The 23,171-nt window shown below is 33.0% G+C and overlaps 1 protein-coding gene across 1 annotated transcript; it reads left to right on the forward strand.

Annotated features, from left to right (window-relative positions):
- Nucleotides 1-22,837, forward strand: LOC106070127 (exostosin-like 3). Its single transcript, XM_056015740.1, has 8 exons — nt 1-183; nt 3,506-5,623; nt 8,581-8,682; nt 10,079-10,233; nt 11,899-12,026; nt 12,443-12,587; nt 13,255-13,383; nt 16,045-22,837. The coding sequence occupies exons 2-8, from the start codon at nt 3,721-3,723 to the stop codon at nt 16,252-16,254; spliced, it is 2,772 nt and encodes a 923-aa protein (XP_055871715.1). The 5' UTR covers nt 1-183; nt 3,506-3,720; the 3' UTR covers nt 16,255-22,837.
- The last annotated feature ends 334 nt before the right edge of the window (nt 22,838-23,171 follow it).

A 23,171-nucleotide genomic window follows, 5' to 3' on the forward strand; every position in this document is an offset into this window, starting at 1 on the left:
GATTGCAAAGTGCAAGGAAAACATACAATTTTAAAGAAGATAATAAACAATAAAACATCGAATATCCAGAGACTTGATGTAGAATAGACTAAGACTAAGTCATACGATACATCTATCATTCTAGATCTAGGATTTAGATCTAGATCTAGATTCTTCATCTAATCTATTCTAGATTTAGAAAAGGTTCGTCAAGTAATGATAGAAAATAATTAGATATCATATAATCTAATCTAGAGATCTGACACTGACTAGTGAATGAGGGAGTGATACCACTGATAGTGTGATAGTTACTGAATGATTGAATCTGATAGATCATAGAATCATAGATATCTTATTATCTAGACCTAGATCTAAATCTAGTAGATCTAACTGATACTGATACTAATCATGACCAGTCTAAATCTAAAATGGCACTAATTCACTAATCACACTAGACCACTAGTGACTAATTATAGTTTATACACTAATTCAAATTGTGACTAAGTAATGCCAGTAAATGAGTAATGCAGTAATCTAAATAATATTTAGATCTAAAAAAAAAATTAGACTTGCAACTTAACTTAACTTAAAAGTTCATGAACTTAATGACTTGATTTTTATCATCATCAGACATACTCACATAGTCATACTCAATGAGTCAATAGTACTCATACTCGTCATAGAAAATATATATATCTAGATCTAGATCTACTTAGAAGTAGATGATAAATTTAATCAATCTAGACTAGATATTATTAATATTAATATATTATATTTGAAATTTGATGTAGATCTATAAATAAAAAAAAATCATAGTCGTCATTGATTCTAGAATATTCTAGATCTACTAATACTACTAATAGTAGATACACCGATAGCAAAGACAAACAGACACAAACACTCTTTTGTTCCCCTGGCAATCAAATCATTAAATAAGAACAATCTGGTATAAACTTTGTCACATGTAAATTATGAGTGAGTCTGGTGTGAATGTACACTTTGGTTTCTTATAGTTATAATGTTTTTTGTTTGGTGTAATGCACAAATTGTAAGACAAATTTCCTTACGGATAATAAAGATTATTATTATTATTATTATTATTATTATTACTATTACTAAGTACTATGATTACATACTTGACTTATAATATATATAATATAATATAATAATAATTATAATATATTGGATCTTGAAAACGATACCCCATCATTAGAGATTACGAATGGCTATCGAGGCAACAACTTAATGAGATAAAACTAATGAAAATATTTAGGTCTAATGTTAATCTACACAGCGTAATTAGGTTAAATGAACGCACGCAATAAAAAATATAAAAATTTTGACGTCAACTTACCTCTATCTGCCATATGAGAAGCCTCCATGAAAACAATAGAACCACTCCAATGTTGATCTAAATAATTAAGTGATTTCCTGTCCTTGTGAAAGGAATGGGCACAATTAATCCAATTAGGGATGATTTTGAGAACAAAACCACATTGTACTAGACCACACATTGTCTCAGCCTTATATACTGCCCCAGGGGAACACCTGTTTCCGGTAACCTCAGAAAATCGAAATATTCCGGAAAATCAAAGTACCTCATAGAAGCTAATTAGATTCTAGATCTAGATAAAAAAATGTTTTACTTATTTCGGATGTTCCTTCAGAGTTGAAGATAATTACTTCCTAGTCCAAACCTCCCGCAGGACGGCGGGATTGGGAGCGGGCAGGGTTTGAACCCAGGACCATCGATAAGTCCGAACGACAGTCCAGCGTGCAAACCGCACGACCAGGCAGTCTAACTAGATCTAGATCTATGTATCATATGTCTTTTTATATAAATTTGACCAGTAATTGTAATTTAAATTTTCAATGTTTCACTAGAAATAGCTTTGAACACCTTTCAGCAAAGGAAAATGACAATATAACCTGTTTTAAGTGTTTTCACGCATTTCTTTAAAAGTTTTTAATTCAACCTTTTTGCGTAGCGATGCTGCTAAGCAACGTGGTGGATGGATAACTCCTTTAGAATTTTCCTCTAATTGAATCTTGTATTGGTAGTGTTCCAGTTGTTTTCAGCATTTCAGGAAATTCTCTTTGTAACTTGTCTTCTGCCTTGGATTCTATGCTGTCTATCCGTTGTAGTAGTCCTAAGCATTCTGCTGCGTCACCACATCTTGACTAATGTCTACTACCTCAAACCTTGCTTTCACTTCTTGAGTATTATTCTTCAAAAGTAGCACCACTGCTCCTAATGTCTTAATGACTTAATTACTGTATGTGAAGACATACAAATTTTGACACACTTGTATTATTTACAGCTGCCTAATAGGATCAATTTTAATGAGTGCTATTTGACAGGAGCAGTTTTGTTGGGGACCAACTCTAATTGAGCGGAGGGAGGTTTTTGCTGAGCTGTTTCAGAGATCTATCATTGGAAGTTAGTCTTTAGGGAGTTTTTTGTAAAAAAAAAAAAAGAAAAAGAAAGCAACAACAGCACTGTCATATTTTGATTATTCTTACACCAAGTAATAAGTAGTGGATTTAAATTAGTTTATTTTGATTTATTTTGATTATAAAGAAATATAGCCAAAAATTTCATGTTCTTACGCATGTAACAGCCAGTCAAAAAGTCAAAAGCTGGAAACTTTCTTTTTAATATCACTAGTCCATGTCCATTTTCAGTCATCTGGGGCCTACTCAACAGATCTAAAAATATGTCAATAATTTAGAATTCAGAATATTGAAGTGACATTGTGACTGATATGTTTAAGTAATTGACTATGTAACAGTGGCGTAGCTAAGTAGGGGGGAGAATTAGAAAATCCCCTTGGACCCCCACTTGAAGGGGGCCTCCAAATGAGTGTTTTTTTTACATTAAATATTACACAAAATGCAGGGGGCCCTCAAAGAGGTCAAGCCCCCAAATGATGGGAAATTCCTAGCTACACACCCTGCTATGTAACTGACTGTCATGATTAGGTCTTAAGGTGATGGCTGTGTTTTTTTCAGCAGATTTTAAATTCACGTGCCCAATACATTTAAAAAGGGTGACAAAGTTCTCCTTGGATAGATTTTTACTTGTTCATGGAGTTGATTCCCTTTTGATTTATACCTCTAATACAGGAGTGCTAGACATATTAATTTTCTAGACTGTTTCCTTTCTATAAAATGAACAAATCTTTCACTTTTTCCTGCTGGTAACTTGATACTCTCAGTGTCTATAATTATCAATGTGTAAGTAACAGGTACTTCTTAATCCTCACTTGACTGTATTATTATTCTTATTTACATGTGCAACTAGATATTGATCTAAGGTGTGGTTATCTCATACTACTGCTTAGGTTATGTGTCTGTACTCTGCACAACAGCTTGTATTAGTGCCTGCCCTTTCACATAGGATGAGCAGGGTTTTTTTCAAAAAGGTCACACATCATACATTGTTGAGTAATTATAGTCGCTACACCTCACAGTTAGTTACATGCTAATGCCTTACAATTCATTTCTTTTTTTTTTTTAATTTCAGAAAACAAATGGCTGTTTCTTCATCTGACTTATTGAAGGCTCTTCTGTTACCTGCTGGATAATCCTCACAAAAATTAAAAACTAAAAAACAATGATGGTTTTTCTCTGGTTTGTAGGAAATACTGGAAGAAAAAAAACCTTTTTGTTTTTATGATTGCTGAAAGAATATATGCTAAACATGTGTTCACATTGAATCCTTTTCCATGAGAATACAAAATGAGACTCTACAGTTTGTCAGCGTTTAAGCTGGTCTTCATTCTTCTGCTTGGTATGGTCTGCCTGTCTCTGATGGCACACCATTACCTATCCAATATGGCTAACTTTGACACCCAGCCTCCATCACATAAAACACGCAGGATAGATAGCTACGCTGATGACCCTGACCCAAACTCTCGGTCATTATCAGCATACCAGCATGAGATAGAAGAACTCCGGCACATCAAAGCGTCTGTTAACAATGAGCTCAGGGATCTGGAAAACCGCAGGCTCAAACTTCAATCAGATATCAATGCCTATTCCATGAACATTGACAGCCTTAAAGGTCAGCATGTCAGCTTGAACAAAGAGGTGAATCAAATCAAGCTGGCCCTGGAGCAGTTGAAATTTGAGCAGCAAGAGTCGAAGTCATTTATTCCAAACATAAAGGCTCCTCACAGGATACTGTTGGATGTTGACGTCAATGAGCAGGTCTCCATGCCCTCATCATCACAGCAGTGTTACATGGAGAACTGTTTTGATTTCTCCAGGTGTTCTCTGGTGTCTGGTTTCCCAGTTTATTTTTACAACTTAAAAAACTCCTTAGCAGGACAGGACCTTATTCCTTTCTTGCGGAAGTATGTAAGGGAGAATGTATATGCGACAGATAGTGCTGCTGCAGCCTGCATTTTCATTCTCATTGTTGGAGATACCGCAGATGACGCATCACCTGACCCTAAGGAGATTGAGAGTTTTCTTCACAGGCTGCCTTATTGGAATGGAGATGGACGTAACCATATTTTAATTAATTTGGCACTCAAAATGAAATCTTCAGATATTTTCAGCAATATTAATCTGGGGAGAGCTATAGTGGCTCAGTCTGCATTTTTAGGATCCAAATTTAGAAATTCATTTGATGTTTTAATACCTCCAAACCTTGGGCCATACAACAATCAAAATATCTGGCAGGATCTACCACTTTTATCTCCTGTCCGAAGAAAGTACATGCTGTCTTATTGGGGTCAGTTTATTCCTCCTGGCTCTGATAACTTATCTGCTAATAATGCAGATGCTACGGAGGTTAAAGGTTATGTCAATAATATGTTCATTCATCGCAAGCCATTGTATGTTGTGGACACCTCCACCTCTGTTTACTCTCATATTGAGCAGGCCATAATCTCTTCCTTAAAGAGCTTCCAGTCCAGTCTTGTTAGCAACTATTTTGTGGATGTTAGCTGTGGTGAGCATGGAGTTGCTGTAGGGGGCCCAGGTGATTGGGCTTTATGTGGCACTGAGGCTGTCCGTAAGGAAAAGATAATTCAGTCCACCTTCACGTTAATTATTTCACCCTTGAACAATGCACTTTATTCTACTTTAGCATTCCAGTCTCGTGTCTATGAAGCACTTAAACATGGCTCTGTGCCAGTCATACTGGGCTCACTTGGGCAGTTACCCTTCTCTGAAGTCTTGCGCTGGGACCTTGCCGCTATTGTGCTGCCTATGCCTCGAGTGACAGAAATACCTTTCTATTTACAATCATTCCCTGATGAACAAATAGCTGCTCTGCGACTTCAGGGTCGTGTCTTTTTCCAAAACTACCTCAGCTCTTTGCAGTCGATTTTTGACACACTGCTTGCTGAAGTTAGAACTAGGCTTCAGATTCCTGCTCACCCCATAAGGGATGAGCCATCAATAAGCGTCTTCCCTGCATCCTTCATTCCCTTAAAATATCAGGGACCCGACATGGAGCCAGAAAGTGACGAGCTGCTGGGCCCTGTGGAAAGCCCTTTTCCTTCTGAGACTTACAGATACAACTTTTCCCATACTATGCAGATAAATGCTTTCAATGTAAGAGGAGACCCCTTTCATTTATATCCTCACACGCCTTTTGAACCCTGGCTGCCTTCCGAAGCTAAGTTTCTTGGTAAGTGGCATTTCACAATTCTAACATTGTTTTTTTTAGTCCTCATTTGTTTGTATGCTTATGTCCTGGTAATGAAAATTTTAACAATGACTTAATTTACTCTCTATTATAACAAAATTTATATTTCCTAATGGAAGCATCAATTTTGTTTATATTTCTTCAATGTACTTTTCTTTGTTATTATACTTTTTGTTGCTTTGTAAAAGTTATTTAATATTTTTAGGAAATTTTGACGAAATAGTTATTCTTGAAAGCTGTTAGTTTTCTTAATTTATAAACAGTGGATGACCAACCCTTTTTAGCCAGGGTAAGTAAGTTTCTTACAAGTTGGTCACATATTTTTAACTCAAGTAATTGTCGTGTGGAACAGAATAGCTTCTGCTTCATTAATGCTCTGTTAGCAGAAGTTTTGAAGGGCTGGACAGCACATTGTCATTGTTGTTTATTGCCCTTGTGCCTAGATTAGGCCACTCTGTAGATTATGATGGAAACCTTTGAGATTGAAACAGATAAAAGTAAAAAAAAACACATTATAGGACCAATGAAATAAACATTAGAATGGGATCAATATATTAACCATAATGCAACTAGATTCAGGTTGTTATAATTCAAACAAGGAGGATGTCATGTAAAACTAGGAAGATCTATAAAATTGAAACTAGGAAGGTGGATCTGATAAATACTTAAAATGATTCTATGAATCATCTTTGACTTAGCAAGTAGGTAAAGGTGGTATTGAACATCTCTATTGTAATTGAAAAAAAAATTAAAATACAATGTGTGTTTGTTTAATTTAAAAAAAAAATTATCAGACATTCCTTTAAAAATGAAAATTATTATGCCCTACACATTGCCCCTTCAGCATCTGTATTTTTGATAACTAACTAATCATTTATATTTAAGGGAATTTTAACAAGGTTTTGATTATTTTAGGAATTTTCTTCTTCATAAATCATGTTTTGATCGAGTTTCTTTTTTCATTTATAAAGTCTCTGAACTTTTTGATCATTTTAAATCCCAGAGGGACAGGCCTATTGATGTTGTTGTTTTTTTTTAATTGTGTGAATTTTCAAAAGGAATTGTGTTGGTTAGGTTATGTTGATAAAATATCTTTGTCAAATAAATTCTTTTTATTAAGCACCTTAATTTTTAAAAAATGAACATTAGATTTAATTTATAAAAAATATTTGATTGAATAAACGTTCACATCAGCTTTTGTTATGTCTATCTTCAACACTAGAGAGATTAACTCTGGTTTTCAAAGGGAGCAGGAAGTTTTCAGGGGACATAATAAAACTTTCACTCCATCAAGTTTTTAATAACTGCATTGTTTGACAAGTTATGACAGTTATTTCCTTTTTCTATCTCTTGAGGAGATTGTAATAAAATATTTAAATACAGTTCAGCTTACAACTTTAACTTAAAGTTGAATTGTGAGCATTATTTAATTGTTGAATTTTAATTTGGTAAAACCAGTATTATAGTAATTTTATTTGATAATTTACACACTTTTTTTCACACAAAAAACAGGACATTACTATATTCTATACCTAATATTTGTGAAGACATGTAATTATAGCTCATTCGAAATGATTAAAAACAAGACAAGTAATTTGTTATTAGTTTATGCAAGCTTTTCAATGCAAAAGTAGACATTAAAATTATTGGTCAATTCTGTTAGTCTTAGCACATAAATCAAGAAATACATTTTCATGGAAGATTATTAATTAAGATGAATCTGTTCCTAGCACATTGCTGTTCTGTATGAAGTATACTTATTGTTGGTACCATCATAACTTGCTTAAATGCATTACTTACTATCTACCTCAGTGATTTCTCAAGCTTTATCCTGTGATGTGGCCAAAGGAAATTTCTTCATGCATCCTTTAGAGAACTTGAAAGTCTGGGGCTGAGCCTTGGCGTAAAACATTTTCCTGTGTTCTAAGGCTTCAGAAATTATTTCATTTTACAATGCACTTTTACTTCTTGCACTTATTCTAATAGAAGAGTATGTCAAGTCTAGTTAAAGAAGGGGTGGGATGGGCTGCATTATTAGCAGCAGAAATGCATTCTGCTGATGTTTAGAGCACACTTATTTATCTTTTAAAAAAACATAGGTCAAATGAAGTTAATACTATAATGGGAAGGACATTTGAGATACATGTAGGATACATACATCTTTAATGGACAGTATTGTTGTTAGATCTTCATCTTACATAACACATCTTGTCGCTGACCTTTTTTTTTATCCTGCAAAAGTCATCAATAGAAGGATGTATGACAGGGAAATCCAACCTTTCTGACAAACACAAGAGAACAATATATTGGTGGAGACATTTTGAAATGTTTATTTTTTAAAAAAAACGGTTTTGTGTCAATTTTGTTGCAGCTGCTTCTGAAAGGTCCTACTTAGAAGATAAAACAAGGTCACTTTTAAATTTTGAAAAATTTATAGTAATGTCATGTTTACTTGATGTATGTTCAGATATATGGATTATACATATATAGCTCCTCCTTCATGGTCAAAGATGAGCACATTTCTCATATCCTATGGAATCGAAGATGACTGTTAAGTCCAATCCTTGCTTTGAAAAACAGGCCGCTTACGTGGCATGGGTGGGTTAGGTCAGTTGCAGATGGGCCTCCTTCTTCTCTCAGATTTTTGTTGGTTCAGCGCTCTTTCACCTTGGCAACTCTTCTTTATGAATTATAACTACAACGAACACTGATTTTTTTGTTCACTCCATTGAAAAATAAATTGAACAGCTCTGCATTCCCCTAGGCAGACATGCCTCACTGTTTGAGAATACTGATCCTTCTTCTCCTTTACACACATTCATTACAAGAAACAAAATTGAGATACCTTGCTTATAAAAACATTCTGGTTTCATGTTGCTTTATTGTCAACTTCTTTGTATTTAAATTGTTCATTGACTAACAAGAATAATTTTTTTCAGGTTCCAATTATGGGTTCCGGCCAGTAGGACGAGGTGCAGGTGGTGATGGGAAGGAGTTTGGTGAAGCACTTGGTGGTAACTCTCCCAGGGAACAGTTTACTAGTAATTATTATATATATTTTTTCCTACCAATTTTTTTTTGTCTTTCTTTAAATTGAATTTTTAAAAATAATACAGGAGTAACTCTTAAGAGTGGCAACTCAACAAAGAAAGGTCTTTATTAACAGAACATCACAAATACATAATGACAAGGTCTGCTTAGATCACAGCTTCAACTCAAGCTCCTAGACTTAGGTGGAACTCTGTTATTTCTTATCTCTAGTCTAGTTCCTAACAGTGCAAAACTTCTGCAGAAACAGATGTTAGTGCACATTACAGAGTTACAACAATTTGAAATACTTGAACTAATGCAATGAAATGTTTTTTAAGTCAAACTCAAGATTCTGAGAAAATGAAGTGATGAAAAAATTTTTTTTATCATTTTTGGGTTCCTAAACACATATTAATGTCTACATTATTAATTGATCTTGTAAATAATACTATTGAAAAAAAATTTTGTAAAAAAAAAAAAGTATATATTTCAATTAAACGGTTCCATTTTAAGGCACTTTTTACCATGTTGAATGATACGCCAATTTCTCAAAATGTTCATGAAATGCTTTGATTGCCTTTTTTTTTTAGAATTGGGCTGTAAGGTTACATATAAATAAATGCATTTAAAGTAACGGATCAACATTTCTCTAATGAACACGTGGAGACTGCTGCAAAGACATTGCTTACTAAACATTTCAAGTCATATTCTTGTATCAATGCCAGCAGTATTTCTACCACAATTTTGTACTAACTTTATTCTTTATTTGAACTTATCAAATGGGTTATAAAGGATAAAATGTCTTTCTATTCACATTTACTCTCACAAAAGTGACTGTGCAGGAGAGTCACCCAAGAACAGTTAGATTTGTAGTCCCTTGTTACTGCCTTGCATGGCTTGTACAAATTTTAAAAAATTCAAACCTTAATCGGTGCTGAACAGTGTTACACAGATATTGGGTGGTGACTATGTCTTGGGTATTTTCAGAAGTTAAATCTGACGGCCACTGGTAGACTTCCTGTTTGAAAATGAATAAAATGAAAGTAACTTAATCTTTTAAGTAGAAATCATGAAAAGATTCAACACAAAGCTGCCAAACCTTAACCCTCGCAATAATGCACTTTATTATTCAAACTCAAGAATAAATTCTCAGAAGTAGACTTAACATGAAGCTTGAAACTTATAATCTGAACAGTGTGACTTTTTAGACCCAGAAATACACTTGTTTCCTCTATATAAAGTTTTCAAATTGTTAATTTCTCTTATTTTCTGGTATTGGGAGACATCACATATCTACCCTTCAATTAGTTTACTCTTCTATATGTTTTCTAGTTACATATTTATGGTAAAAAAATTTAGTTAATTTTATGTTTCATTTCAAGAGTCTTTTATATCTTTCTTTCCAAGTTGTGATGCTGACATATGACAGGGAAGTTGTACTGATTCAAGCCTTGCACAGATTTAAAGGTCTTCCTTTCCTCAACAAGGTTATTGTTGTTTGGAATGGGGAAAATCCACCATCTTCTGATCTCCGCTGGCCTGAGATTGGGGTTCCTGTTGAAGTAATAATTTTTTATTTTTTTTTTATAGTTTAAACATAGGAGTGCTCACATTTTATTTCCTAGAATAAAAAAGGGGCAGGGGGGGGGTGCTGGCTTATTTTAGCACAACTGTTATCCTGTGAGCTAAAGACTTCTGAAGTTAAATAAAGTTAATTGGGCTACAGAATCCTGTTTTGTAACACAGCATGCTTTTGTTACAGTTATGCCCACTAGTATGCAAGTTACATATTTCATATAAAAATGACCTTATGAGTGTGCATGAATGTGGTTTTCAATTATTTAATAGGAAAATAGAAAAAATGTATTGTGTGTTTGATTTCTCCCCTCTCCCCCCCCCCCCCCTTTTTTTTAAATAGCTTACCATAACACCAAGAAGGAAAACTAACGCTCAGTACTAACAAGGTTTAAGACTTACTAGTCCAGCAGTTACAGTTATGTGCACACTTAGGTCTAATCCTGCCTTATTGCCTTTCCATCTTTTTTTTTTTTTTTTTCATTTTTATCTTCACCAGCTGATTATGAGCTACTCCTTCATCCCCCCCCCCCCCACCTTTCTCATCCCTATGCATAATTCTTAGTATAATTGTGAATTACTTACCCCTACCATGGCAAAGCAGCCCATCTGTCTTTCCACCCTCTTCCCTTCAATAGCATAGTTCCTATCTTAGTACTGTAGACAATGTGCTTGTAACAATTGTACAAATTGTTCACTGTGTTGGACTTTTTTTTGTATATGGCACTTTTATTATTTCTATAGGATTTTTGGTTAAAAAAAAGATAAGTTCTTCTGAGGATTGGAAAATGTGTGGAGATGGGTATTTTATTAGCAGGGAATAGCTGCTATTATTTTTGTATGCTCTGTTTGACCCATTAAGATTACTAAAACTAGAAAAGATATTGAAAATCTAACAGATCTTTCAAAGTTCAAATGAATTTTTTTTTGTTTTCTAAAAAGCAAAACATTTAATTTTTTAAATTAAATATGCAAGCAGTTGTTTTTTTTTAAATTACACCATATTTAAAACTATTCACTAGAAAAAACATGGAGATTATAAAAAGGGAGATAAATATTCCATATATTTTTTTAAATATCATCAAATGTCTCATTATTGTCTTTAAAAATGTACTAAAAATATTTATATTACCATAGTAAGTGTTTTCTGTTATACAAGCTACTTATATTAACTGTTTACTTTTTTTTTAATAGAGCAAGAAATCATTTAGTTTGTATATAAGTTTAATAAAATTTTAAACATCATTTAATAAGCATTGTTTCATATTATATGATTGGAGTTCAATGTACCATTCATGAAATCAAATACTCACTAGTTATATTTCTCAGGGTTCTTTTTTTGCATCTGTTCTAGTTTCTTTATGTTTTCTCCAAAAAGAAGACACATATTGTAATAATGGCCTAACCAAGGTTAAATAGCATTTTAGTTTTATGTTCTTGTTTAATTTGTAAAAATTTCTTCTAATGAACCCAAATGTTTTGTTTGATTTTTTAAATAATTTCGTCAATATGGGGATTCCATGATAATTTTTCAATTATTGTAACATTTGATTTTTGAGTCTGTGTAACTGGTTTACCATGAATAAGATTAGTAGTTTTGTTTTACTTGTAAATTTCAGGATTTAGTCATGCTTAATTTTATATTTTTACAGGTAGTGAAAACGGGTAAAAACAGTCTAAATAATAGATTTCTTCCCTTTGATGTGATTGAAACAGAAGCCATTCTCAGCATTGATGATGATGCCCACCTCAGACATGACGAAATAGTTTTTGGCTTTAGGTATTTACACAGTTGTTTGCACTGTTGTCAATATATTTGATAATAATTTAAAAATGTGTATACATTTTCATTCCCCATCTCCTTTCTATATTTGTAAATGTAGGACCAAGCCACACTGCCAAGGGAGAAAATTGGCTCCTTTGAATAGCTTAGTAACTTGGAAAATAGGTTATCACTCATGAATTGTGTTTGCTTATAACAATTGTTCCTAAAAAACTCAGAATCCAAATAAGGTTATTCAATATTTGTCCTAGTCCTTTGTTAGTAGTTTCTAGCAGATTAAAAAATGTCATGATTTTTCCTTGTTTGAGAAACAATATGGGCAAATCTTTTATTGCAACATTGTGAGCAATTAACAGCTAATAGCTACAAATAAATAGGTGCTTAGAAATGATACAATATACTTTTTGTGACAGAGTTTGGAGAGAGGAAAGGACAAGAATTGTTGGGTTCCCTGGCCGGTTCCATGCCTGGGATGTCAAACACCAGTCCTGGAACTACAACTCAAACTACTCATGTGAGTTGTCAATGGTGCTGACCGGAGCAGCCTTCTTCCACAAGGTAAGTAATGACTGTGTTTCTACTTGGGTGGGAAATCTTGATTGACATAGTTTTGATGTGTGCCATTGTGGACAGACATTTCCTGCAAACCTGGTTTTCTCTTTTCTAAGAACCTTATTGACTTGATAAGCATTATCTGAAGTTTAAGTTGTTTTATTTTTTAAAGAATTTAACTTTAGAGGCAGGTGTTACGTTTATTAAGTTTTGTCACAATTAAACACAATTTAGACCCAGAGGCACCCAAAGATCCTGAAATAAAAAAATTCAGTCTTCACCAGGATTTGAACTTGGGACTCCCTATTCAAAAGCCAAGTGCTTTACCACTTAGCCACCACATCCAGTGTAAGAACCATTAATTCCTTGTTTTGGCTTCTCTGGTCTTCCTATTAGAAAAGTTGTTAAAATATAAATAATATACCTCTTCAGACGAAACGAGATCTGGCTAATTATCTGCATTTTAATTGTTCAATTGATATACTAATATTAGAAAGATAAACTGATATTCTCAATATGTTAACAATTTCTTAACATGAAACATAAATATTCAAAATTATTTTACATTGATCTAATTGTATTTTTATTGTAATTTTTTCCCCCAAAGTTCATGAAATTATTAAAATTTAACATTTTCCACCTAATTTTTTCATTTAACTTTTTATTTTGCCAGTATTACACATACCTGTATAGCTACGTCATGCCTCAAGCTATCCGAGACAAAGTGGATGAATACCTGAACTGTGAAGACATAGCCATGAACTTTCTAGTGTCACACATTACTAGAAAACCACCAATCAAGGTAACAAACCAAACATTCTTTAATTGTTTCCATTTTATTTTGTGTTTATTGTGTGAACCATATTTTAGTACCAGACCTAAATTAAGTTTTGAGTAACTTGTGAAGTCATTTGCTACTTTGACTTTTTGCAGTAAGAAAAGCGCTTTACTGTTCTAACTAATATATTAATTATTCATCATATTATTGTGTTTTAAAAATGGTTCTTAAGCTGTTACATCACTGCTCAGGAAATATATTTTAATAGAATTAATAATGATGCTACTTTAAAGTATTAATTGCATTAAAAAAACATACAGCTATGAAAACCTAAAAGACCAACAAAAGACTAATCTATTCTACACTAACCTATTCTACACTAACCTATTCTACACTAACCTATTCTACACTAACCTATTCTACACTAAACTATTCTACATAACCTATTCTACACTAACCTATTCTACACTAACCTATTCTACACTAATTTATTCTATGTGCATGATATTTTAAAGCTTGCAGCTAAATGGAATATTCAAAATTGTTGTTGTTGACTTCCTTCAGCTGTAGAAGGACTATGGTTCATCTAGTAGAAGGACTATGGTTCATCTAGTAGAAGGACTATGGTTCATCTAGTAGAAGGACTATGGTTCATCTAGTAGAAGGACTATGGTTCATCTAGTAGAAGGACTATGGTTCATCTCATAGAATGACTATGGTTCATCTAGTAGAAGGACTGTGGTTCATCTAGTAGAAGGACTATGGTTCATCTCATAGAAGGACTATGGTTCATCTCATAGAAGGACTATGGTTCATCTAGTAGAAGGACTATGGTTCATCTAGTAAAAGGACTATGGTTCATCTAGTAGAAGGACTATGGTTCATCTCATAGAAGGACTATGGTTCATCTAGTAGAAGGACTATGGTTCATCTCATAGAAGGACTATGGTTTATCTCATAGAAGGACTATGGTTCATCTCATAGAAGGACTATGGTTCATCTCATAGAAGGACTATGGTTCATCTAGTAGAAGGACTATGGTTCATCTAGTAGAAGGACTATGGTTCATCTAGTAGAAGGACTATGGTTCATTTAGTAGAAGGACTATGGTTCATCTAGTAGAAGGACTATGGTTCATCTAGTAGAAGGACTATGATTCATCTCATAGAAGGACTATGGTTCATCTAGTTGAAGGACTATGGTTCATCTAGTAGAAGGACTATTGTTCATCTAGTAGAAGGACTATGGTTCATCTAGTAGAAGGACTATGGTTCATCTCATAGAAGGACTATGGTTCATCTCATAGAAGGACTTTGGTTCATCTCATAGAAGGACTATGTTTCATCTCATAGAAGGACTATGGTTCATCTAGTAGAAGGACTATGGTTCATCTAGTAGATGGACTATGGTTCATCTCATAGAAGGACTATGGTTCATCTAGTAGAAGGACTATGGTTCATCTAGTAGAAGGACTGTGGTTCATCTAGTAGAAGGACTATGGTTCATCTCATAGAAGGATTATGGTTCATCTAGTAGAAGGACTATGGTTCATCTAGTAGAAGGACTATGGTTTATCTAGTAGAAGGACTATGGTTCATCTAGTAGAAGGACTATGGTTCATCTAGTAGAAGGACTATGGTTCATCTAGTAGAAGGACTATGGTTCATCTAGTAGAAGGACTATGGTTCATCTAGTAGAAGGACTATGGTTCATCTAGTAGAAGGACTATGGTTCATCTCATAGAAGGACTATGGTTCATCTAGTAGAAGGACTATGGTTCATCTAGTAGAAGGACCATGGTTCATCTCATAGAAGGACTATGGTTCATCTCATAAAACTACTATGGTTCATCTCATAGAATGACTATGATTCATCTTGTAGAAAACTTTTTAATGTGACTGGAGCACTGTTCTTGACATGCATTTTCAAAATTCATGGGCTTACAAATTAGAAATTGCCCACTAATCACGGCAATTTTTTAACAGTTGTTAAGTTTCATGTTCTTCTTGAAAGTGGTGTTGCATGTTAAAATCTTGAGTCCCATAAAGAGTCCTACTCATTTGGTTCAAACTGCTGTTTTGCAATAAGACTATACATTTTTAATGTAAAATGTTGAACAATCCACCGGGCAAGAGATTCCTAACTAAAGGACTAAAGCATTTGCTGATTGTTTATAAATTAAAAGTAGTTAAAAGCTGTTTACAGTGTTTCTTCTTTTAATGCAGGGTCACCTGTAATAAGTAAATATTCAGGAATTAAGACTCTAGACTTATTTTTAGTTTATTTCAAGTCTTTCTATACCTTCCCCACACTGTTGTACATAACTCTTGAAAAATAACTTTTCTCGTGCTGTCTACGTAACTTTTTAACAAGTTTTCGGCTTTAATGTTCCTAAAAATGTTACAGATAATATTTATTTTAATTAGCTTCAGTTTATTTTGAGATTTTTTTTTTAGGCTAAAAAAATACAGTAATAAATATTTTAAATTTAACTTTTTTTAAACCTATGAAAATGTCCACATAAACAAATTGCAAAGTAACAAGGGAATACTGTACATGTCTACTGATCTTAACATAATCCAAGACGAATCTTTTCTTAGCTTTTTTTTTAAAACCAGTCATTGTATTTTTCTGACTTGTGGAATTGCAACCACCGACTAATATACCATATATATATATATGCAGGTGACCTCCAGATGGACTTTTCGCTGTCCTGGGTGTCCAACAACACTGTCCAGCAACTCCAGCCACTTTGAAGAGAGGCACCAGTGCATCAATTTCTTCACTCAAGTGTATGGCTACACCCCACTGTACTACACACAGTATCGAGTGGACTCTGTACTTTTTAAAACCAGGATCGCCCACGATAAGATGAAGTGCTTTAAGTATATCTAAATCAAGGTTCAAAGACTAAGACACTAAATCAAGGTTCAAAGACTAAGACACTAACATCCCTAGCCACCATGCAAGAAGCTTGTGGTGCTATTTGTTTACTGTAGCTTGGGTTTAAGGGATGTAAAAAAGCACCAAAGAAATTGTTCCCTTGGAAATTTATGATTATATATGCTAAGAGAAAACAAATCTCATCCTCAAGGGACTTAGACTTCCTTAATCTTAAATTGTTCAATCTTTGTAGAGAAAACTATATAGTAACTAAGCCAGAAACAGGACAAGTGTTAGACATCAACATTTAACCTGGCCTTACTTTGTTGTGGTGACTGCTGGGGATGACAAGTTTCTCATTCTTTCCACCCCCTCTACATATGCATCAAGAGACAAGGCTGGTCCACTCCTTTTTCCTTCTGGCAACTGTCTGCATGCTCCCTCCGTAGTAGTCAACAATGATCTAGATTATAATCGTTTCTTCTTCTAGTTTCTATTTATTTATTTTTATTATTATCTTCCTTAAAACATGAAAAGTCTTGTGTGAATTTTTATCATCAATTCATGAATCTCCCATGCTCTAAAATTGCACAAAATCAAATAGCCGCTTTTGAGTCAATTGCGTTTTTTCTTTTCCTTTTTTATGTAAATACTGCCATCTTTGTCACCTTATGGTCTAAAAGTTTTTTTCAACTACATATGTCACTTGTAAATTGAATTGCTTGTGCATGTAAGTGGAGGAGATATCTTTATGCACACACACACACACAACACAACCAGAAGTTCTGTGATAAATGTCTTTTTGTAATGAAAAAAGTTGTCATGATTTCTTCAAGCTTTTTTCTTGTAGGCATTAATATATGTATTGGTGTTGTTGTTTTAATGTCTATAATTGCTAAACAGATTAATGATCTCATGTTTTTGTTATCATTGTATTGTTTGATCTACATTGATGAACATAAATGGAGTACTGTGAGTTAGCTTGTCTTGAAATTCAGCAAGTAGGCTTTAACAGAATACCTAATACTTTAATCCAGTCTTTCAATTCTTTTTAGATAATCTAACTTGAGACGGAAATAAAAAAAAATAAAAAAATAGTCCCAACTTTTTTTTCACTGCTGCAGTTACATCATTTTCAAATTTCATTTCTACTGGTCTGTTTGACAGACTGTGACAATATGTGACCTAAGTAAACGTATTCAGAATGCAGTATTAGTTTGTGTTGCCAAAATTGTATCCAATAATTTTATGTCCTGTAATAAAGACTTGTCTTTGAGTCTGTAAATTAAGAAAGTTGTCAGGCTTCTATGTTCCATTTCTGATTTCATGTAGTACACCAATGTTTGCACATGTGTTTGTAATAATCAACAGCTGTAAATGTTAACTGATAAAAGACGCATATTAGAAAGACTAAAACTATTGGAGATTTTCATGATCAACTTAACAATGTCAAAGACTTTAAATTGAACATCACCTTATCTCACTTCTCCCTTAGTCTGTTGGGGCACCACACAAGATTTGTCAACTGTCTTTCCCTATTTTTTTCTGTTTTTTGCCTTTGGATAGAACCTTTTTCTTTTATGTGGTCTTCCCATCGCTTTCTCTGTCTGCAAAGTCCACGGCAGCACTGGTAAAACTCAAAACAATATGGAAAGACAAAGGCATAGCCCTCAACATCAAGTCAGACTGATGTGCTCCCTGGTCATGGCCACATTCTTATATGCTTGTGAGTCTTGAACGCTGACTGCAGAGCTAGAGAGTAGTATCCTAGCAATGGAATTGAGATGCTACATAAGGATCCTAGGTATCACATTTAAAGACCACATCTCAAACAAAGAGATTAGAGACAGGGTTATTAGAGTGATTGGACACTACGATGACCCACTAACTATTGTAAAAAAAAATGGAAACTAAACTCTATGGCCATATTACAATTTCTTTGGGGCTTGTTCCGGGAACAGTGCAAAGAAAAAGAAGAAGAGGCAGACAGAGAAAGTGATGAAAATTTTAACATCTTTGCTGCCAACTAACTTTAAAACTTCAGCTATATTTTGGACAACATCCCAAGGCATGGCAGTTGATCTTGAAATCACTTCTCCTTTATTCCCACCAATTAGTTGCTCATTGGTTTTGAAATAAGTTTGAAGTCAGAGTGAACGTCTGCTTCTCCCATAATGGAATTGTTCTTTACTACAAACAGAAGAGCTTAGAAAACTTGATTCTGCAGAGCTAAAAAGGGCTTAAAAATGATCATTCACTAGAAAAAAAAAACACCCAGCTTAACACTTCCTTTTTTTTTGTACACCAGATACACCAAAAGGCTGTCCATTTCTTGTTTTTCACCATGTATGACAATCTTTAATAGAGATAGTCAAAGCACAGGAATGAAAGTGACATCAATTCATGTTCAGTTCAGTTCAAATTGCTATTTATAATTTCATGTAGATTAGATTTGTTTTGAAACGTTTTATAAGGGTGATTGATATTTTAGTTTGTCCATGTTTAGTAATCCTAGCTGATTCTGTTTCTAGTATTTTTAATGAGCTACTAAAATTTCATTCCCAAGTTAGAATCAATTTCATTCTGGCTTGCTTAGTTTGTTATCATGTGTTTGTTTTAAATATCAACTAATAACCTAAACAAAACATTGAATAATATTATTATTCATAGAATCTGCTGGTTCTTGTTATCTGCTGATACTTTCTCACTGACATTAGTGAGCTATAAACAAAGGGACATCATTTATTTTGTCTGTGTCCTCATTTCACTCCCCCCAAAAAAATGTGAATATTATTTTGAATATCTTTATACCACTATCAAAGTGATCATTTCAATGTAGTGTTTCTGTGTAAGTTTCAGTTCATTGTACTTCTTTTTTTTTTTAACTTTACCAAAAAAAAAAACAACTTTTTTTTATTGAAATGTACAAACAATTTTATTTCATGCTGTCATTCTTGTATCTCATTTTGTTATTTAATAAGAAAGAGATTCCTATGATTATACTTATTGACGTCTGTCAGCTTCAGCATGTCTCCCATTGATTTTGAGTTGTTAATAGACCGTTATATTGTTTAATACTATTAATATATTTTTATGACATTTGTTACTTAATGAAATCTTATTCCCTGTATACTTGCTTATATTCTACCATCCCAATTATGTCGAAAGTTGACATTGGCAAAATAAAAGTTATTGAAATACAGGGAGTGAGTAGCCTTGACCAGTGGGTTATACTATCTGGTCACTTGAGATTTTTATCCATTGAATCTACCTGCAAGTTACTGCACTTAGACCCAATCAAGACGGTTACATTTAAAGATCAAAACTATATTGATGTTCATCCCCTCAAAGGTTTGATTGAGAATTTTTTTTATTTGTTATTATTAGATTTATATTTTATCTTCAGCATTTTGGTGGTGGCCCTGACAGTATTTATAGTGTGTAAGTGCAAATGTAACATTCTGTATTCATCATATAATGTCAAGTGCATCATTATTTTGTTTAAACAGAACAAAGCTTGGCACTTGTTCACCTTAAGATGTGATTCTAACTAAACAGTGGGTGAAGGCTTGAAACATGTGACAATCTATAATTCAAGTTTTCTTGCATGACATAAAAAATGTATTGTTATATGTAATGCACAATTGTCAAACAAATTTCCTCACAGATAAAGATTATTAAAAACATCTTCAAAGATGGTAGCTTTTTGAAACCTAAATATTTAAATCTCTCCCTGGGGATGCATTGCAACCTGTAATGATTTACTCTTATACTCTGTATGGTCATTTCGGTTTCTTTTTATGTTTTAAAATTGCCATAACAATCAACACTTACTTTATGTGAAGAAATATTTTCAACCCAAATAATTTTTATCGCAAAGTGTCCTACATCGGAAAGGTCTGCATTATGTCTTTTATTATTATTATTTATTTGGTAATGATACAATGGTTTTACATATACAAATGTATTAAACTGTTATAACATGTTTGAAGTAAAAACTATATAAAAACTGAACTTGATATATTGTGTTCACATGTTGTCCATTGACAGCTTAGAATCAAATATTTTTAAAGAGATGGTGTGTGACAGCTTAATAGATTATTGATTTGTATTTTTAGAAATTCTTTTCTTAGTAGTTTCGTAGGCATTTGTATATCCATGTTCGGGTTGAATGAGATTGGTGTATATATATTTTTAATAACAAAATTGTGTATGACGCAACGATTTCTTGTTTAGTAGATCTCGTACATATATAATTCTCATTTCTTAGACACTACTTACACAGTTCATATATATTTTTTTTTTAATGTTACCCATGCCTACATTGTAAAAGTGACATGAGAGAACCCTATCTATATTCTTATTTGAAAAGATTATTTGTTACGATTGTAGTCAGTTTATCCAATGCTGTATTTATTTACTTTGAAAAATAATGTTTATGATGTTTATTGGTATAGCCTTTTAACTATTTGTGCTTAGTTCTCTGAGCTAAGTGTCATTGAATGTATCTGTGTTGATGAATATGGTGCTAAGTGTTGACAATATTGTTATGTACTCTTGCAAACATAATTTGAAAGGAAAGAAAGCTGCAGTTATTAGGATTCACTTTATCCTTGCTACTATATAAAAGATGGATACCCTTAAAGAAAAGCTTCTTCTTTTAATTTATTAATTGTGTACAAGTCTATAATTAACTTCCTGTCACTAAAAGTGTGTTTTCATTGATAATACAAAATGTTCTTAAACAAAGTGCACTTGCTTAAAAAAAAACACACTTTTCAATTAATAAAAAAAAAAGTATTTAAGCAGGATAAAGTATATTCATTATTTGAATGTTTTTTTTAAATCTCTTAAATAGCCTAAATTGTAATGATCCTGACAATTATTAAAAATGTGAAAATTAGTGCATCAACATTATCCCCAGGTCTTGCAAAGTATTTCCTGCAAGACAATGACCCAAGAAGAAAAGTTAAGGAGATAAGACAAATAAATTGGCAGACAATAAAGGTTTTAAAAAACACTTGCTATGCTTCAAAGGTCTAACACATTGTAGCACAGGGGAAATAGTCTTCTGTAAGTTACTTTCTAGGTATTTGTGATGCTACAGCCTCTTTTAATACAAATAAAAAAATATACATGAACTGGATTACTAGATTCCAAGTGGACCATTGAAATTTCAAGCGTAAGCAAATTTGCTTTTGTCTGATCAAATTTTTGAAAGGGGGGATTAGCCAATGTACTATTTACAGTGACTGAATCCATCTTGGTGCCATAACAAATTAGTAATACATTCAATTCCTGTTGAAGAACATGATCTCTGGGCTTCAGACATTGAAAGGAAAGATTTAAAGGGCGAACTGCTAGGATGTTGTTGGCACATTAATATTTTTTTTATCTTATCACTTGCCTTATGAAACTTAATTTTGTTTACAATATGTTGACTATCAATCAGTCTGTATACTGTACATTCTGTGATGTGGACTTCCTTATTATGACTACTTCCATTATATAAATGTAGGCACAACAATATTCACATAGTTCATGTTCAGTGCTGTATTTTCATATTTGTACACAATTCCCTTATTATATTACCATTCTTTTAATTACATATGAATTCATTCAGCTTCTATGTTTATAAATTGAGTCATTCACATGACAGTTTTTGCTCTTACAATATTATTAGGCATGGAGCAGAAACAGGATGTGTAAATCTAGCTCATTGTACAGTGGACACAAGTATTCCCACTTCTGCTTATAATTAGGAATCTTTTTAAACTGTGTTGTGGTCATGCTTGAAAAGTTTGAACTAAATTAACAGTATTTGTTTAAACTGGATTTCTGTTGTTGTTCTTTTACAATGCATAATATTTAATTAGAAACTTGTGGTTGATTTTATTGTCTATTAGATTTGGACATTAAGTAGTTCAATTATGTTATATGTCACGCGCTGAGAACATGATGAGTGTCAGAGCACTTAGCTGTTTTGCTTATAGTTATTTGGTTCAAATCCTGATGTTAATTTGACTTTTACAATCTTTTAATCCTGATCTTAGGAGGCTCACCAAATCAGTTTAGCATTAATTGGTATATGAGATATAACAAAAGAAAAAGGACTTTGTATTAATCACACATCGAAAGAAAAAGGACCTTGTATTAATCACATAATAGCCATGTGAACCCTAGACCTCAGAAAAATGGGGTCCTAATGTAGAACGTTCTCTTTTGTAATTTAACATTTTAAAAGTAACAAGCAGCATTTGGTATGTTACCTTCCTTATCCTAGCTCTCCCCCCCCACCCCAACCACTTTTTTGTGTTTATATATATATATACCACTCTATGTCAGTCTGTATACTAACTCTTGGCCTTCAGTTCTCTACTAGTTTTATTTGTCTCTGAACTGTAAAGAAAACTGGATTCAAGTTTTTAATAGAGAGAGAGAAAGACAAATTCCTTTGGAATCAATTTGACCCATTTATATTTGCTTTGAAGAGCTAAATGTTCTATTAACTTTGTTGACTTTGTATTGTTCTATTGGATATGAAGGTTTAGACATCTTTATATTATGAACATATTAAAATTAATGGTTTATAACATTTTAAATTCTTTGTTTACTATTTTCTTAACTCTCCAATTAAAAATATTTGTCACCAATCAGGGAAAAGAAATTGAGTGTAAGGGTTTGGGGTCTAACAGTTACAGGACCAGTGGGATTGCCTAAAAGGTTGAATTGCCAAGGTTAGCTGTACTTTTAATAATTTAATTGTTCATGTCAAGAAAATTCTGTTACAAGATATCCTCATAGACTTTTTAGGGTATAAAATAAACAGAAGTTAAATAGATGAAGAAAGATAAGTTGATCTAAAAAAATACAAAACATGTTTTTGGCTATCACAGTGGAAGGTAACAAAAATACAGTTAATAAGGTTC

This window comes from Biomphalaria glabrata, chromosome 17 (assembly GCF_947242115.1).
Source record: "Biomphalaria glabrata chromosome 17, xgBioGlab47.1, whole genome shotgun sequence".
Classification (NCBI taxonomy): domain Eukaryota; kingdom Metazoa; phylum Mollusca; class Gastropoda; family Planorbidae; genus Biomphalaria; species Biomphalaria glabrata.

Bases quoted from the DNA above. Each gene is read 5' to 3' on its own strand.
- LOC106070127 (XM_056015740.1), top strand. From the start codon at position 3,721: ATGAGACTCTACAGTTTGTCAGCGTTTAAGCTGGTCTTCATTCTTCTG. The intron at 8,683-10,078 runs GTAATTATTATA...TTTCTTTCCAAG, and splicing joins TCCCAGGGAACAGTTTACTA to TTGTGATGCTGACATATGAC. The intron at 10,234-11,898 runs GTAATAATTTTT...ATATTTTTACAG, and splicing joins AGATTGGGGTTCCTGTTGAA to GTAGTGAAAACGGGTAAAAA.